The 14,481-nt window shown below is 45.1% G+C and overlaps 1 protein-coding gene and 1 long non-coding RNA gene across 11 annotated transcripts in view; one reads left to right on the forward strand and one right to left on the reverse strand.

The window, feature by feature from the left end:
* Window positions 1–4,919, reverse strand: part of LOC119178707 (uncharacterized) — a 56,130-nt gene extending 51,211 nt beyond the window's left edge. For 2 of the 10 annotated variants that reach the window (XM_075878246.1, XM_075878169.1), the window contains exons 1-2: window positions 3,623–3,832; window positions 3,506–3,565 (exon numbers count right to left, since the gene is read on the reverse strand). In XM_075878246.1, the coding sequence (XP_075734361.1) occupies window positions 3,506–3,559 (54 nt within the window). In that variant the 5' untranslated portion in view covers window positions 3,560–3,565; window positions 3,623–3,832. Of the gene's footprint in view, window positions 1–3,496; window positions 3,566–3,619; window positions 3,930–4,487 lie in introns of those variants that run through there. The other 8 variants (XM_075878203.1, XM_075878121.1, XR_005110761.2 and 5 more) reach the window with 7 other exon arrangements.
* LOC119178708 (uncharacterized) lies at window positions 3,883–6,129 on the forward strand. The gene is made up of 2 exons (XR_005110763.2): window positions 3,883–4,015; window positions 5,884–6,129. It is a non-coding gene; the product is annotated as an uncharacterized LOC119178708 (long non-coding RNA).
* Window positions 6,130–14,481: the final 8,352 nt, after the last annotated feature.

The following is a 14,481-nucleotide window of genomic DNA, read 5'->3' on the forward strand; positions in this document are numbered from 1 at the left end:
AATGTTGTTCCTATATTCAAATCAGGTAAGAAGGAAATCATTTCTAACTACAGACCAATTTCATTATTATCGACGTGCTGCAAGCTACTCGAGCACATCATTCGCGAGCACATTATTCCATACCTAACTGACAATATCCTTTCACAGCATCAGCACAGTTTCCGCAGCGGTTTTTCCACTGTCTCACAATTGATCGAATTTACACATGACATCGCCTCATCACTTAATAACCACAAACAAGTCGATGCCATTTTTATTAATTACTGCAAAGCTTTTGACAAGGTATGTCACAAAAAACTTCTGCTCAAACTTCGTAACCTTCTCACAGGCCCATATGCTGACAAATTACTTGTTAGATTTACGGATTATTTGCATCTGAAGAGTCAGTTTGTTCGCTACAACCACGAACAGTCGTCACAAGCTCATATTTCCTCAGGTGTTCCACAAGGCTGTGTCTTGGGACCCCTTTTATTCATAATTTACATTAACGATGTCACTCAGGTTGTCATTAACACTCCAGTTAAGCTCCGCCTATACGTCGATGGCTGTGTATTGTATTCCAATGTACGTAGCGTCACTGACCAAATTTTGTTGAATGATGTGTTTTCTTCCTTTGCGAATGAAGCAGAACTTGGCAAATGGAGCTTAATTTTCAGAAAACCGTGACAATAACTTTTACAATTAAAAAGGAGCCATTGCAATTTAGATATGGCGACTCCAATCACACACTAGAAAAAGTTGAGGAATTTAAGTATCTTGGTGTTGTATTCTCTCCAAACTTGAAGTGGCACAAACACATCGATCTTATTTCTGTAAAATCGCTTAAAACATTTGGTTACTTAAGAAGAACGCTAAAGGGCACCACAAAAGAATGCAAGCTTGTAGCCTTCAAATCACTGGTCAGGCCTCTTCTTGAATATGCGTCTGTTGTGTGGTCACCACATCTTTCAATTTACATAAATAAACTTGAGGCCATCCAGCAAAAAGCGATTAGATTCATTTTTAACCGTTATGACCGTGATTTCTCCCCTTCAGAGCACTACCATGCTTTATTGCTGAACCGTTCAGAACACAGACGTATGTGTGATCGGCTTACCATGCTACATAACATCATGCACGATTCCGTCCGCATAGCCACACCAATTTCGTTCACTAATCATCCTACCCATGTGACTCGCCGATTCAATCCGTTGAACATTGTGCCGTTCAGATGTTTTATTGATTGTTATAAATACCCTTTTTTTTTTCATGCACAGTTGACACTTGGAATAATCTGGACACTATTTTGAAACGAATAACGCATGCGCTGTTTGTTAAACAAGTGTCTAATTATGTAATTCGATGTTTTTAGTTTTGCTGTTGTTCCTTTTGTTTGATCATTTATTGTTTGTTGAATAGGTGTCTATTTACGTAATTTTATGTATTTTATTTCTGCTGTTTTTGTTTGTTTATTGTAACCACTCCTGCAATTTCTCAAACATGAGACAGCAGTATCTGTGAATAAAAATAAATAAATAAATAAATAAAGCGGCTGAAAGGCTAGGTCTTCCGGCCCCAACGTGGGAGCGGCCCGCTTCAGTCTAGAACACTAGCAGGACCTGTTGGACCCTAATAAAGTTCATCTATCCATCCAAATGTAAAATAGCCATTTTCCCACAGTAACGAAACTCTTAATATAGTGACCAGCCTCGACTATTTCAGCGACTTTCATAGGTATTCTGCATTATATATATAAAGCTTAGCTGCACTGTACATGTATTTCGAGCATGTCACATTAAATACAACACACATGTGGCATTACCAAAAAGGAATTAAGCTAAATAACATAATTGTGGAGTAAACTGAAACTACTTTACAAAGCAAAAAATGTGAAGCACTATATATTCATGTCAATATTCCTACGAAGCACACACCATACCTCTGCTTTATCAAACATAGGGCAGCTGCGAATTCAACATCTTTCACTCAGTTTAACGTTCCTGTGGCTGCCTTATGACTCAAGCTTTCATTTGTATAAACAGAATTGCCTATCAGAGTACACCTCTTCTATTGAGCATCATCCCTTGTTGGCCCTCTCTGTACCCACCAATCTGAGCTCCCTTTTCATCATGAGGCAGTTTTCATAGAAGATAACATCAACATTACTGGATATGTGTGAGCGAGTTCTCTTGGAATTAACCTTCAACGAGTCATGCAAACGCACAGGTTGACGTCGCCAAAACAGGAGCTCATTCGCTATTTCTGAACGTTACAACTGGCAGAGGCCAGCTGAAATATTCATCAACCTTCAGCGAGTCAGTAGCGCTCTAAAGTTTGTGCTGCCAAAACAGAAGCTCACTGCTGTTGCTGACATGAGCCAAGATGTTTTCACTAGTTTTTTTTTTTTTTCTCTCAACCACGAGTGACACAACCAACAGAGGCGCTTTGTTTGCTGCAGCTGCTGAATGATTTGCCTGAGCTGAGGCTGAATTGGAGCAGAGAAACAGCTCAAACTACTGACGTGCGTGCTGATGAAGCAACCGGGAGGCAAAGTCCCTGATAATACCCCAAGTGCACTCTGCAGCAAGCAATTGAAGAATAGTCTGTAAGTGTGTACACATACACTATTTGCCTTAACTGACGTACCACAAAATGAAAGCACACATGCAGCTGCCCTCACATTATAGAGTATTCCAATTGTCAATAGCTTTCACATTTGTTTGACGTGTCTCGTTATATATGCAATCAACATTAATTGATTGATATGTTGGGTTTAACGTCCCAAAATCACCATATGATTATGAGAGGTGCCGTAGTAGAGGGCTCCGAAAATTTCGACCACCTGGTGTTCTTTAACATGCACCCAAATCTGAGCACACGGGCCTACAACATTTCCGCCTCCATCGGAAATGCAGCCATTGCGGCTGGGTAATAAAACTTCATTTGGGCTCAACTCTACATACCTCTGAATTAAAATTACCTGCACAAACACGGAACACACCCCACAAAGAAGTGTGTGAATTTTTTCTTTGTGGGGCTTGCTCTGTGTTAGCGCAGGCAACTTTAATTTAATGACTCTTTAACGCAGCACCAACCTGGGATGAATCAAAATTTTTACAACTGCTTTCTTTAACAGGTATTTAAAATTGAAACAAGTTTGCTTTATTCGAAGTCCACCACACACAGGCACATACATTTACACATAAGAATGCAAATAAGTAATGTAAATCAAGAATCATTCCTAGATCAGCAATCGTCCTAGGATCAAGAATCCATTCTGATAGAATTTCCAATCATGCTCTGTGCTGTTATATACCTTGTACCCTACAGGATTTTACTGCACGTAATAAATGTGTAGGTATAATGACAACAAAAGGAAGCACGTGGGATGAGATGCACGTTCCTACCATATTTGTCAAGTTTACTCAAATTAGACTGTTTCATCACGAATTGAACACTTGTAACGCAAAACTGGGGGTTAGCTAAGAGGTGCAAGTACCAAATTGCAAAAATTCACCTCACTTACCGGAGGTGGCGTAGTTGGAGGGCTTCTCCGCTCTACCTTGATGTGAACCCTCATTCCGCCCTGAAAAATATTTCTTTTTCTATTTCTGGATCGAGTGTAACACTTTGAACCCACCACGCTTGAATAGAGGTTTTTCGCATGCACAGTTTGTGCCAACAAGCAGCAACTCTGTTCTCGTCATCAATGCGCGCTTGCAGAGTGCTTTTTTCACGAAGAAACCGGTGCGGATTACTTTACTTTTCATTCTAACATGGTTATTCTATGTTTGTTAACCTGAACTGTCTGAACTCACACGACGGACGAAACCACGAATCGAGCCGGCGGATTGCGTACTACGTCAGTACGTCAACATACGTCAGCCGATCCCGCTTCAGTCCGCGCAGAGCATGCGCGGAGCAATTAGTGAAACAGGTGTTCTGTGGTGAAACGACGGACACCAAAATCGGTTGGGATCCTCTGAGAACAATGCAGAAATCCTCGCTTGTTGAGAAGGCCGTGGTCGTGAGAACGGTAGGTGTTGCAGAGGGATCCCAATCGCGTCGCATGCCACTAGACTGAATCGTCCGCGAACACGTCCGCGCCGTCAACATGCTGGGTCTCTTGCAGCGGCAGCTGCGGCACGGCAGCTGCAAACCTGCCTTCGAGCACAACGCATCGGGGCTCGAAAGCAGTTCTGCAGCTTCTATGCCAGTTGACCATTGAGGACGGTGGCGAGCTGTGGACTAGGTACGCGCAGCTTTTACAAGCTCGTTTCGCTGAAATTCTGGTGTCGGCGTCTTTGGCTCAAATTCAAAACAAAACAAAAAAAGCAGCGTTGGCTGTAATTGAAAATTCGAGGTATTTGCAATATGGATAACAGCCCGAAGGCAAACGTACGCTAGCGGTAAGAAACGCGATAGCGTACTGTACGTCCATGTGTGTGTATGAGCGTGCTTGCTTCCTAGCTCAAAAAGTGGCATCTGAATTTAACACAAGAAATTACCTTTTCGGCTTGATGACGAAATGAGTCGGTAGTGCATAGACTTGCACGATCAGTATTGTGTTGAGAACATGGTTGAGAAGCATCCTCATCGTTACGCGGAGGCGGCCCGACGCTGTTGAAGTTGAAGCGCGGCCTACATGCCAGTTGATTCAGCATCGCCACGATCTGAACTCACGATCTGCACTCACGCAATAAAATTGGCGTGCTGTCAGCGGTCGGATTAGGCACTGCAGATGCAGTTGAACCACGTGGTTCCCGTCACGGCCGAGATGTCGGCAGTAGAGCTAGGGTGGCTAGCCTAGTAGAGCATGCCGTTTGCTTCTCAGATTAGAACATAGCCTCAGGAGGCTATGATTAGAAGCAGCTTATACTCTAGCTCGGGGTTGTGTTTGTCTCTGGGCAACTATTTGCTCCCCCACTGCGCATGCGCCAACTCTCCCCTCCTCCTCGCGTTTCCTTGCCACTTCGTTTCCCCTTATTCGTTTATCTCTCCACCACAGCTGTGCGCTCATGCAGCGCTCGCTCGCTCCATTGCACTCTCCTGGCAGCACTGGACGTGTTGTTCACTCAGCGGCCTACACACGGTAATAAACACAAATGGGAGGGGGGTGCAGCATAAGCGGTACACAACATATAAGTAAATGAAACATACAAATTAAAACACAAGTGAACACCCGCGCTGCTTCGCATCCCCACATGGTTCCCTTTAGTGGGAGATGGTTTAATTTTTTGCTGGACGGTGAGGTATTTTGGGCAGCCCGGTAAATTGCTAGGTACAGCATCCGAAGAGAGCGTATACGTTTCTTTAGGGTGAGCAACAGGATGTTTCCCTTGTATTCTGCATGATACATGTTGTTGCAGAGATCGCTTCTTCTGGAAAATGCTTCTGGGATAGACTCCAAGACTGCCTGCTTGAAATGAATGCGGTTTGCCCTAAGAAATAGTACAATGACTTTTCCATCTCAGGCGACTAGGCATGGCTTGACAGCCCTCGCACTTAGGAAACCGTCAGCTGTCTTAATAAAGTTGTTTACTACTACTTTTCCATCTCATATATGACTTCCTTATATCTTTGGACTTCCAGTAATACATGAAGATGCTTTGTGCGTAGGAGATAAAGTTATGCGGCAGTTGCTCTGGATACTTATAGCGTCTACTAGTTCTCATTTCTTGATATTTTATACCTAGCTATGGATGGATGGTAAAACTTTATTTCGTCAGAAAGCAACTGTGGATGAATCCGTGTTAGATGGCCTATAGCCTTTCACGACGCTGTGCGCGTGCTTTCATGTTCATCTCGCACGAGTGTTAACAACGATGAAAGCCAAGCGCGAGGCCCGCGTATTGGCGACACATATACGCAGCTTTATTCACAATTCCGCGCACCTTTTGCAAGACACAGACCGCAACCTTGGACCACATCATCTGGGGATGCAGCAAGGACCCTCCCCCACCAAACCTCCTAGGAGTCACCTTCAAGTGAGGCCTGCGAGAGAATCCTCATGGTCACAAGCCTGGACACCCAGCTCCGGGCCATCAAACGCGCTGACGAGGTGGCGACCAGGCATGGCCTGACAGCCCTCGCTACTTAGGAAACCGTCAGCTGTCTTAATAAAGCTGTTTATTACTACCAAACTTTTTACGTAGCTTACCCAGCTTCGTTGCTCTTGATGTATGAATGAAACCTCGCCTGAGAGTGGCACCTTTGCGGTGCGCGAATGCGCTAGCCACGTGTTCTTTTTTTTTATCTCGCGGCCTTTTTATGCAGCTTGGAAAAAAATTGTATGCATGAGACTTTCTTTATCTAATCTATGTATTGAGGGTTTCTGAAGACGGTTTCCAACTGTGCAAGTCAAGCATCTTACCTAGAGTATTTATCATTTTAGTTAAATGTATTAGTTTTAACTGAACAATTAAAACAAAACAAAAGTTGTCTGTAGTGCACAAGGTGGCTGTGAGCAACGTGCAACCGATGTCTCTTGGCTAAATCTAATATTGTATATTTTAATCATTTGGCACATACCTAGGGGACCCGGTGTGTGGGCGCACGCGCTCAACTACGCGTTTGTTATTCGATACATCAGCGGATTCTTATAAAAAAAAGTGATTGAAGCAACGATCCAATTCTGCCTCAAACGTTGGATGGCATAAATATTAAATTCTCGCTACCACACGATTTAACTCCAGCAAACTTGGTGCCTAAATACAGTTCATCAATTGCAGTATGTACCCAGGTGTAATTAACTTGAAGGTCATAAAACTCATGTCTGAACTTCATTGACTTTTCATGCAAGTAATGTAACCAATTTGGTGTAAATCTGACTCGGTTCGGTTCGGACTGTCACGGTGGATGGACGTGTTTTTGAGCGCTCCCGATCGACTGCTCAGATAAGTGTTTTTGCATGTTTTGACCTTGTCTTTATAATTATAAGACAGCAGTTGAAATCTTCGTAGCACTTATTTTATGGTACGGCTTTTTCGGGGGCCAGTCACCAGGTATTTATTAGTTAGTGCGCGTGTGTGTGTTTGAATTTTTTGTTGTTTTTTTTTCTTTTGCCACACCATGGGGGAGGTGCGTGTACATTGAACACGCAAATTTTTGTAGTAGAGCTTAGACTTTCTTTTTTTTTTTCGTAGGGCAGGGCTCGAGTTTAGTAATTATCGAGTATAGGGACAATTGGTGTCAGAAAGACATGGTTAAAAAGACTGTGAAGTGTTCAGGATGTGGAGTGGGTTTGAAAGTGACCCAAGAGTAGAAGCGGATGGAGAAGAGGCTGACGCGAAGTGTAGGCAATGTGAGGTCGAGGAAAAAATGAAGAAAAAAATGGTTGCCCAGAGTGAACTGCTGATGACAATCGCCGAGCTCGAGACTGCGTTGGCGACAGAGCAAGAGAAAACGAGGACAATGGGAGAAAGGCTGAAGTCCGCCGAGGAAGCACTAGCCACGGTGAACAGAGGAGCGGCCTACCGAGAGAACAGTAGGGAACCGGCAACCAGAACGGTGGAGAAGAAAGAGCAAGCAAGTTTGGAAAAAACAGGTTCAGCCGGTTCAATTGTTGCAAGGCCCAGCTTCAGCGAAGTAGTGGAGGGGCTGGGAGGGGACAAAGCAGCTGGCGTCACAGGTGCAAGTAGCCCCCAGGTGCAGGACGCTCCAGCTGAAAAGTCACAGCATGTGATAATCGCTGGGGACAGCAGGACTGACAACCACACTGGCTAAAGGCGTCGATGACATGTGCGCCACTTCTCCTCAGGTACAGGTAGTGATATGCACAATACCGGAGGTACCGGTGCGTGATAGCAACCTGCAAAGAGCGGTTATCAACGCAAACCAATAGATATGGCGGATGAGTCGAGAGAAAGGCTTTGAGGTGGTGGAAATAAAAAGAGAGGTGCATAGGTGGGGTGGTTTTCAACGAGACAGAATTCACTTCGATGGGCGGCTAGGTCATCAGGTGGGTTGGCGACTTGCAGGACGCACAGTAGCTTTTTTGGGGGGCAAGCGGGCCCTTCGGGGTGCAGGATAGCTAGTAACGAGGAAAACAACCAGGGAGACTCTTTGACAGGTGGCATGGACAGATACGATTCGAAAGTAGCACCAGTATCTAAGATAGGTAGAGTCCGGGTAAGAAATAGACGTAGCCACGAGCGCCGAGCCAATTCAGACATAGTGTATATTAACATGCAGGGTGGTAGGAGCAGGCTCAAGTGGGAAGAGATAGAAGAACAGCTAAGGAAAGAGAGGCCGATGGTATACGGTTTTGTAGAAACACATCTCAGGGACATGAAACAACCTCCGAACAATCCGGACTACGCGTGGGAAAATTGTAATAGAACAGAAGGCAGCAGAAAGAGGGGTGGTATTGGGGCATTCATTCATAAAAGTACAGACTGGCAAAGGGTCAAGCAGGAGTGCAAGGAACATTTATGGCTGAAAGGGAAAGTGGCAGGTCGAATGACATTCCTCTGTTCCGTGTACTTGTGGACGGGAGCAAAGGCCAGAGAAGAAAACCAGGCAATGGTAGAGTGTATATCAAAGAACATTCAGGAGTTAGGAAGAGACTGCGAGATAATTATACTAGGAGATATGAATGCGCACGTGGAAGATATAGATGGGTATACCGACCCGAAAGGCAAAATGATCATGGATATGTGTGAAAGGCTTGATTTGATCATTTGCAACAGTACCGAGAAGTGTGAAGGGCAAATAACATGGGAGGTAGGAAGGCTGCAGTTGACGGTAGATTACGCACTGATGTCACATAGGATGTATGATAAGCTCAGGGGAATGCACATAGATGAAGGTGGCTCCAGAAGTCTGCGTAGTGATCACAAACGTATCAAGCTAAGTTTCGGAAGAGCAGCGAAGGTGGCAAGGAGACAAGATAAGCAATTACAGGAAAATTTTTATCTGGAAAGGCAAACTGAAATATCCACTAAACAAATTGAGAAAGTAATCATGGAGGATAATAAAACAGTGTGGACATACACGAATCTAATTAGACTGTTTGAGCTAGAGGTTGCTAAGACGCGTGACAAGTCACCCCGGAAGAGAAGACACAAACCCAAAAGTTGGTGGGATGAGGAAGTTAAGAGAGCCATAGCAAAACGTCATGAAGCCTCTAGGGAACACAGACATGCTGAGCAGCGGGGTGAACCGAAAGAATGTTGAAAGAAATTGGGAAACTTTTCTAAGCTGTAGAAGGGATGCATCCCTTCTGATCAATGAAAAGATCAGAAGAAAGGAAGCTCAGTGGCTGGCAGAAGTACATAAGAAAGACAGAAAGGCAGCTGAGAAATTTTGGAACCATCTAAATTCCCTAAGAAATGAGACGAGCCAAGAGCAGAGGTTTATAACTACAGCCCAAGGTGCTAGGCTAGAAGGGGACGGAGCTATTGAATATATAAGAACAAGGGTGACAGAAAATTTTCAACAAAGAAGTGCTTTATGCACCACAATAGACAATGATGAATCAAGTGGCGCAATGGCTCCATTTTCACAACGAGAGTGGGAAAGGGCTGAGAAAAAGGTTCCTAGTAGAACATCAACATGCCCAGATGGCATTCCAACTATGCTGATAAAGACATTAGGTCCGAAGTCTAAGCAGGCTTTGAGAGAGACAGTGAGCAAAGTAATAATCGATGGTGAAGTTCCCGATGGATGGTGTCACAAAACGAGCGCTCAAAAAAGGGCGCGCCGCCAAATTCTCGCGACGAAACGCCGGAGTGACGCCGCGAGGTCAACGATAAAAAAAGAAAACAAGCATCCAAAGACTCCCCGGGCACGCATCCCTCTCCCCTCGGAAGCGTAGGTTCGCCAACGAACCTCCTCTCATCGGCACCCGAGCAAGCCCTCGAAATTTCTCGATGGAAAGGGGCGTGGTGATGCCGGGTTGAGTCATCCGTCGCGGACGGCCCCCGTATCGTCTCGCCCTTTCCCCCAGCCTTCGCTGCGCATCGCGCCGACGAAATGATGAGAACTTTCTGAAATCTCGCGCGGAAGGTATTTAATCGAGCAGCCGAGATGAGAGATCTGGAGAGGAAGGAAGTTAACGCCAGAGTGTGTAGGGTATCCCGCCGCGTCTGTCGGTGAAGGTTTTGTCCTTAGTGACAAAGCAGGAGAAGATGGAAGTTAGCGCCAGAGCGCGTAAGGTATTCCGCCGTTTAGTCGGCGAAGGTTTTGTCCGTAGTGACAAAGCAGGAGAAGAAGAGGATTTCCACCTGAGGGGTGACGACTCGAGCTACAGGCAAGAGTGTGTGTCTACCGCTATCGAGCGAAGACGCGTGGCAACAGCTGCGAGTGTGAAGCCGACGTGTTTCCGGCGAAGAAGTTTGAAGTTTGGAGAGCGGCCAAGAGAAGACGCGAGGTTTCCTGGAAGAGAAACTTCGGGGGCAGCGGAACGACAGAGGTTTCCTGGAAGAGAAACTTCGGGGGCAGCGGAACGACAACAACGCTATACTTTGAGTGAGTGATTCTCGGAAGAGTATACCCCAGACTTTTGTTCCAAGAACTTTCGACTGAATAGGTTTTCTATCTCTTTAGTCTTTAAGTGTCTTGGTTGTTCAATGCATGCGACTGCATTGTACTGCGTACTGTTGTCTGTGTCCGTTGTTTCGAGTGTGGCTGATTGTACTGTGTAGTACATTGTTTGATTGGTGACATATTGTACTCAACTATTGTGGAGTGTGCATACTTGTGTATTGTTTTTGATCTGCCATTATTGAGAATATAATTTTGTTTTGTTCATCAACTCTCGGCTCTGACTTGTTCTTTGGGCCACAGCCGGCGTCCGCTGGCGCGCCAAATAGGACCACTTCTAAATTGTCCACGCTTTCGTGGTGCGGTTCGGGGGGCCGATACTTCGGCCCTTGGAATTAGCCCGGCGATCGCCTCCCTAATTAACAGGACCCGTGACAGATGGAAACATAGCAGGATGAGCATGATCTATAAAGGAATGGGGGACAAATCTGACATAAACAACTACCGTCCTATAACAGTGACATCAGTGGTCTACAGGCTTGCGATGCAGATTATAAAGGAAAGACTGCAGGCATGGATAGAGGATGAGGGGGTGCTGGGGGAACTGCAGAATGTGCTTCGGAAACACAGGAGGTTGGAAGACAATCTGTTCTCACTGACGCAGTTTAACGAAATATCAGAAAAGGAACACAGGCCCCTGTGGCTAGCATTTTTGGATCAAGGGAGCGTACGATAGCGTGATTCAAGACGACTTGTGGGGAATACTAGACACACTGGGTGTGGAAGATGGAGTCACTAATCTTTTAAAGGAAATCTATAAAAGTAACAAGGTAGGTATAAAGTGGGAAAAACAGGTATCCAAGCCCACAGACGTGAAACGGGGACTTAGGGCTGTCCACTGTCACCCTTGTTATTTATGATGTACCTTGTTATTTATGATAATATTTAGGATTAGAGGCCAAATTAGAGGGAAGTGGACTTGGCTTCAACCTCTCTTTAGTCAAACAAGGAAAACTTATTGATCAGGCACTACCAGCATTAATGTACGCAGATGATATAGTGCTAATGGCAGTCAACAAGGAAGATTTGCAGAGGTTGATGGACATCTGCGGTAATGAGGGAGATAGGTCAGATTTTAGATTCAGTAAGAAAAATCAGTAGTCATGATTTTTAATGATAAGGAAGGTAGTGAGCTTAGAATACAGGAAGTCACGCTAGAAATAACAGATAAATACAAATATCTGGGCGTATGAATAAGCAATGGGACCGAGTACCTAAGGGAATACGAAAAATACATGACGACTAAAGGTGACAGGAATGCAGCAGTGAGGAAAAATGGAGCACTGTGGAATTACAATAGGTATGATGTTGTTAGAGGAATATGGAAAGGGGTCATGGTTCCTGGGCTGACGTTCGGCAATGCGGTCTTGTGCATGAGGTCAGAAGTTCAAGCAACGTGGAATAGGTAGGCTTGCTTTAGGAGCTCACGGGAATACACCAAATCAGGGAGTACAAGGTGATATGGGATGGACATCATTTGAGGGCAGGGAAGCTAGCAGCAAGATAAAATTTGAGAAGCGATTGAGAGAAATGGGGTAGGAGCGTTGGGCTAGGAAGGTTTTCAGCTACTTGTACATGAAGAATGTCGATACAAAATGGAGGAAGCGAACAACGAAATTGACTGGTAAATACTTAGAAAACAGCAGGTGGCCAAACCAAAAAAAACTATCAGTTAAGAAGAAAGTGAAGGAAACGGAGACTGACATGTGGAGAATTGGCATGATTAAGAAGTCCGCACTAGAGATCTATCGAACTTTTAAGCAGGAAATAGCCAAATAAAGGATCTATGATAATTCTCGCGGTAGTTCTCTACTGTTTGAGGCCAGAACGAGAGTATTTCGAACCAAGGCATTTCGGGCCAAATACGAAGGGGTAGACATAGTATGCAGTGTGTGCGGAGAGGAAGAGGAAACTGCCGAACACTTGATAATGTTCTGTAAAGGGCTTCACCCTATAGTTCAGGATGACGGCGCAGAGTTTTTTAAAGCAGTGGGGTTCAGGGGCAGGGAGGGCAAAATAGACTTTAAGCGGGTAGACCTAACTGGAAGGAGCCTATCTGATAGGTGGCTGAAGTCAGCACACGAGTGAAAATTAAACCCTTCACTGCAAAGTACCCGCCCAACTTTACTATTTAAAGGGGAAAAAAGATAAATCTAGTGTTAGTTCACTAAGTATTACGGCTAGGTGGCGTTAGCCGCCACCCAATCTAAAGGGTACAGCCACATACATCCATCCATCTTTTCATCCACGTGACGAGTGGGCTCGAGCGTTGCGAGAAGTGGAGATGGTGAAGCGAGAAGTGGCGATGATGCTCGCATCTTTCTCCATCTGTCGGCGAGAAGCCGCGAGCCGGCGGGTGCGCGCGCCTCCAAAATTTCGCGGCGCCTACAATGTGGACAGCGCGCCGCTGCTTGCCGCACGATCGCGCGGACGGCCGCTAGTGCTCCAGCTAGTGTGCGTATACCCATAAAGTTTCCTAAAATTAACTATAGGGGACTATGTCACTGCGATCGTCAGCGACCATGGGAATGATGGGTACTACACACATTCGCCTAGTCTTCGTACTTCCGGCTTGGTTTATTGCTGTATTCCGGTTTTTGTTTTGAAAAAAAGATTCAACCCTTTTGAACTTTGTGACCTGATTTGGAAAGGTCAGTCTAAAAAATAAGGTGGTGAAGTGCAATCGCCGGACATTTGTTGAGTTTTGTTTTGTAAAAAAAAAACTCCACGCAACACAAGTGCAAACGGAGCCAAAAGCAGGCCAGAAGTACGAAGATTAGACAAATGTGTGCACTACCCATCATTCGCATGCTCGCTGAAACGCCGTGCGTTGCAGCTCCCATAGACATTAGTGCCAGATTTCCCTCTAGCGTATATTAGGAAACTCTATGTGTGTACCTTTCCCAACTGTCGCCGGCGTAGCGAGGGTTAGCGAAGCCAATCGCGTTCGCGAATGGCGACGTCAACGCCAACGAGGCGTAAGCCAGGGAAGCCGAACGCTAGCGTCGTCACTGGAAGACCAGTGACACAGATGAGGTGCGAGTCAGGAACACTGACGAGACACGAGCCAAGAAAGTTTAGCGCAAGCGTCATCAACGCGTCCTGCCTCCCGTGTCCTTGCGTTTCAAACAAACGTTTACTCGAGTAAACGCTACACGGAGTTTCTTTTCAAACCGCTTTTCCACCACCCGCCTCGACGCCTGTTTCAACCGAGTCAACGCCGTGCGCACCGCTGCTGCTTCGCATCCCATCAGGGTTTCCTTCTGGAAGATGGTCCATAGTTTTTTATTAAAAGTAATTGTAATGTAAATTTGGAAAGTTAAAGTTCATGAATATGTATTTGTTCTTGCACCGCGCCTGTCTTGACGAATATTTTTCTCGCAGAAGTTGATAGAACTGCGGTATATCATCTCGAAGGGACGACGGTTAAAAAAGTGTTTAGGTATGTGGATGATTTTGCTATTTTTATTGAGAGCTCGCGGAAAATTTTTGAAAGTGAGAGTACTAATGTGTTGAATGTGTTTCGCGATGGTCTTATATAAAGTGACAGTGGAATGGCCTAGCAACGGACGAATAAGATTTTTAAGTTTACGTCTTCATTTTTTCTGACAACCGGCTGTGCTGATGCTTTGATCCGCATGCTCAGAAAGCTTTATTCCCATTTCATTCGGGTCATTCCAAACTAACCAAGAGAGGCATCGCGACGGCATACCTCAAGAACGTATTGAACAGATCATGTGTGCACCTTATGAAGCTGAGCCTCCATAATCAGATCTCACGTTTTCAAAAGTCTGGCTATATCCGGACCATGTTTTAGTTTTCGTTGCAGAAAAAGAGTTGAAAAGATTTCTTGGAAGTTCAAGGCAACCTAATGTTCATGACGATGTATCGGCACAAACGAGACGCACGGCGAGAATTCCTTATGTTCACCAGCCATCACATACCTTAAAAAAGGTG

Source organism: Rhipicephalus microplus, chromosome 1 (genome assembly GCF_043290135.1).
Source record: "Rhipicephalus microplus isolate Deutch F79 chromosome 1, USDA_Rmic, whole genome shotgun sequence".
Taxonomy (NCBI): domain Eukaryota; kingdom Metazoa; phylum Arthropoda; class Arachnida; order Ixodida; family Ixodidae; genus Rhipicephalus; species Rhipicephalus microplus.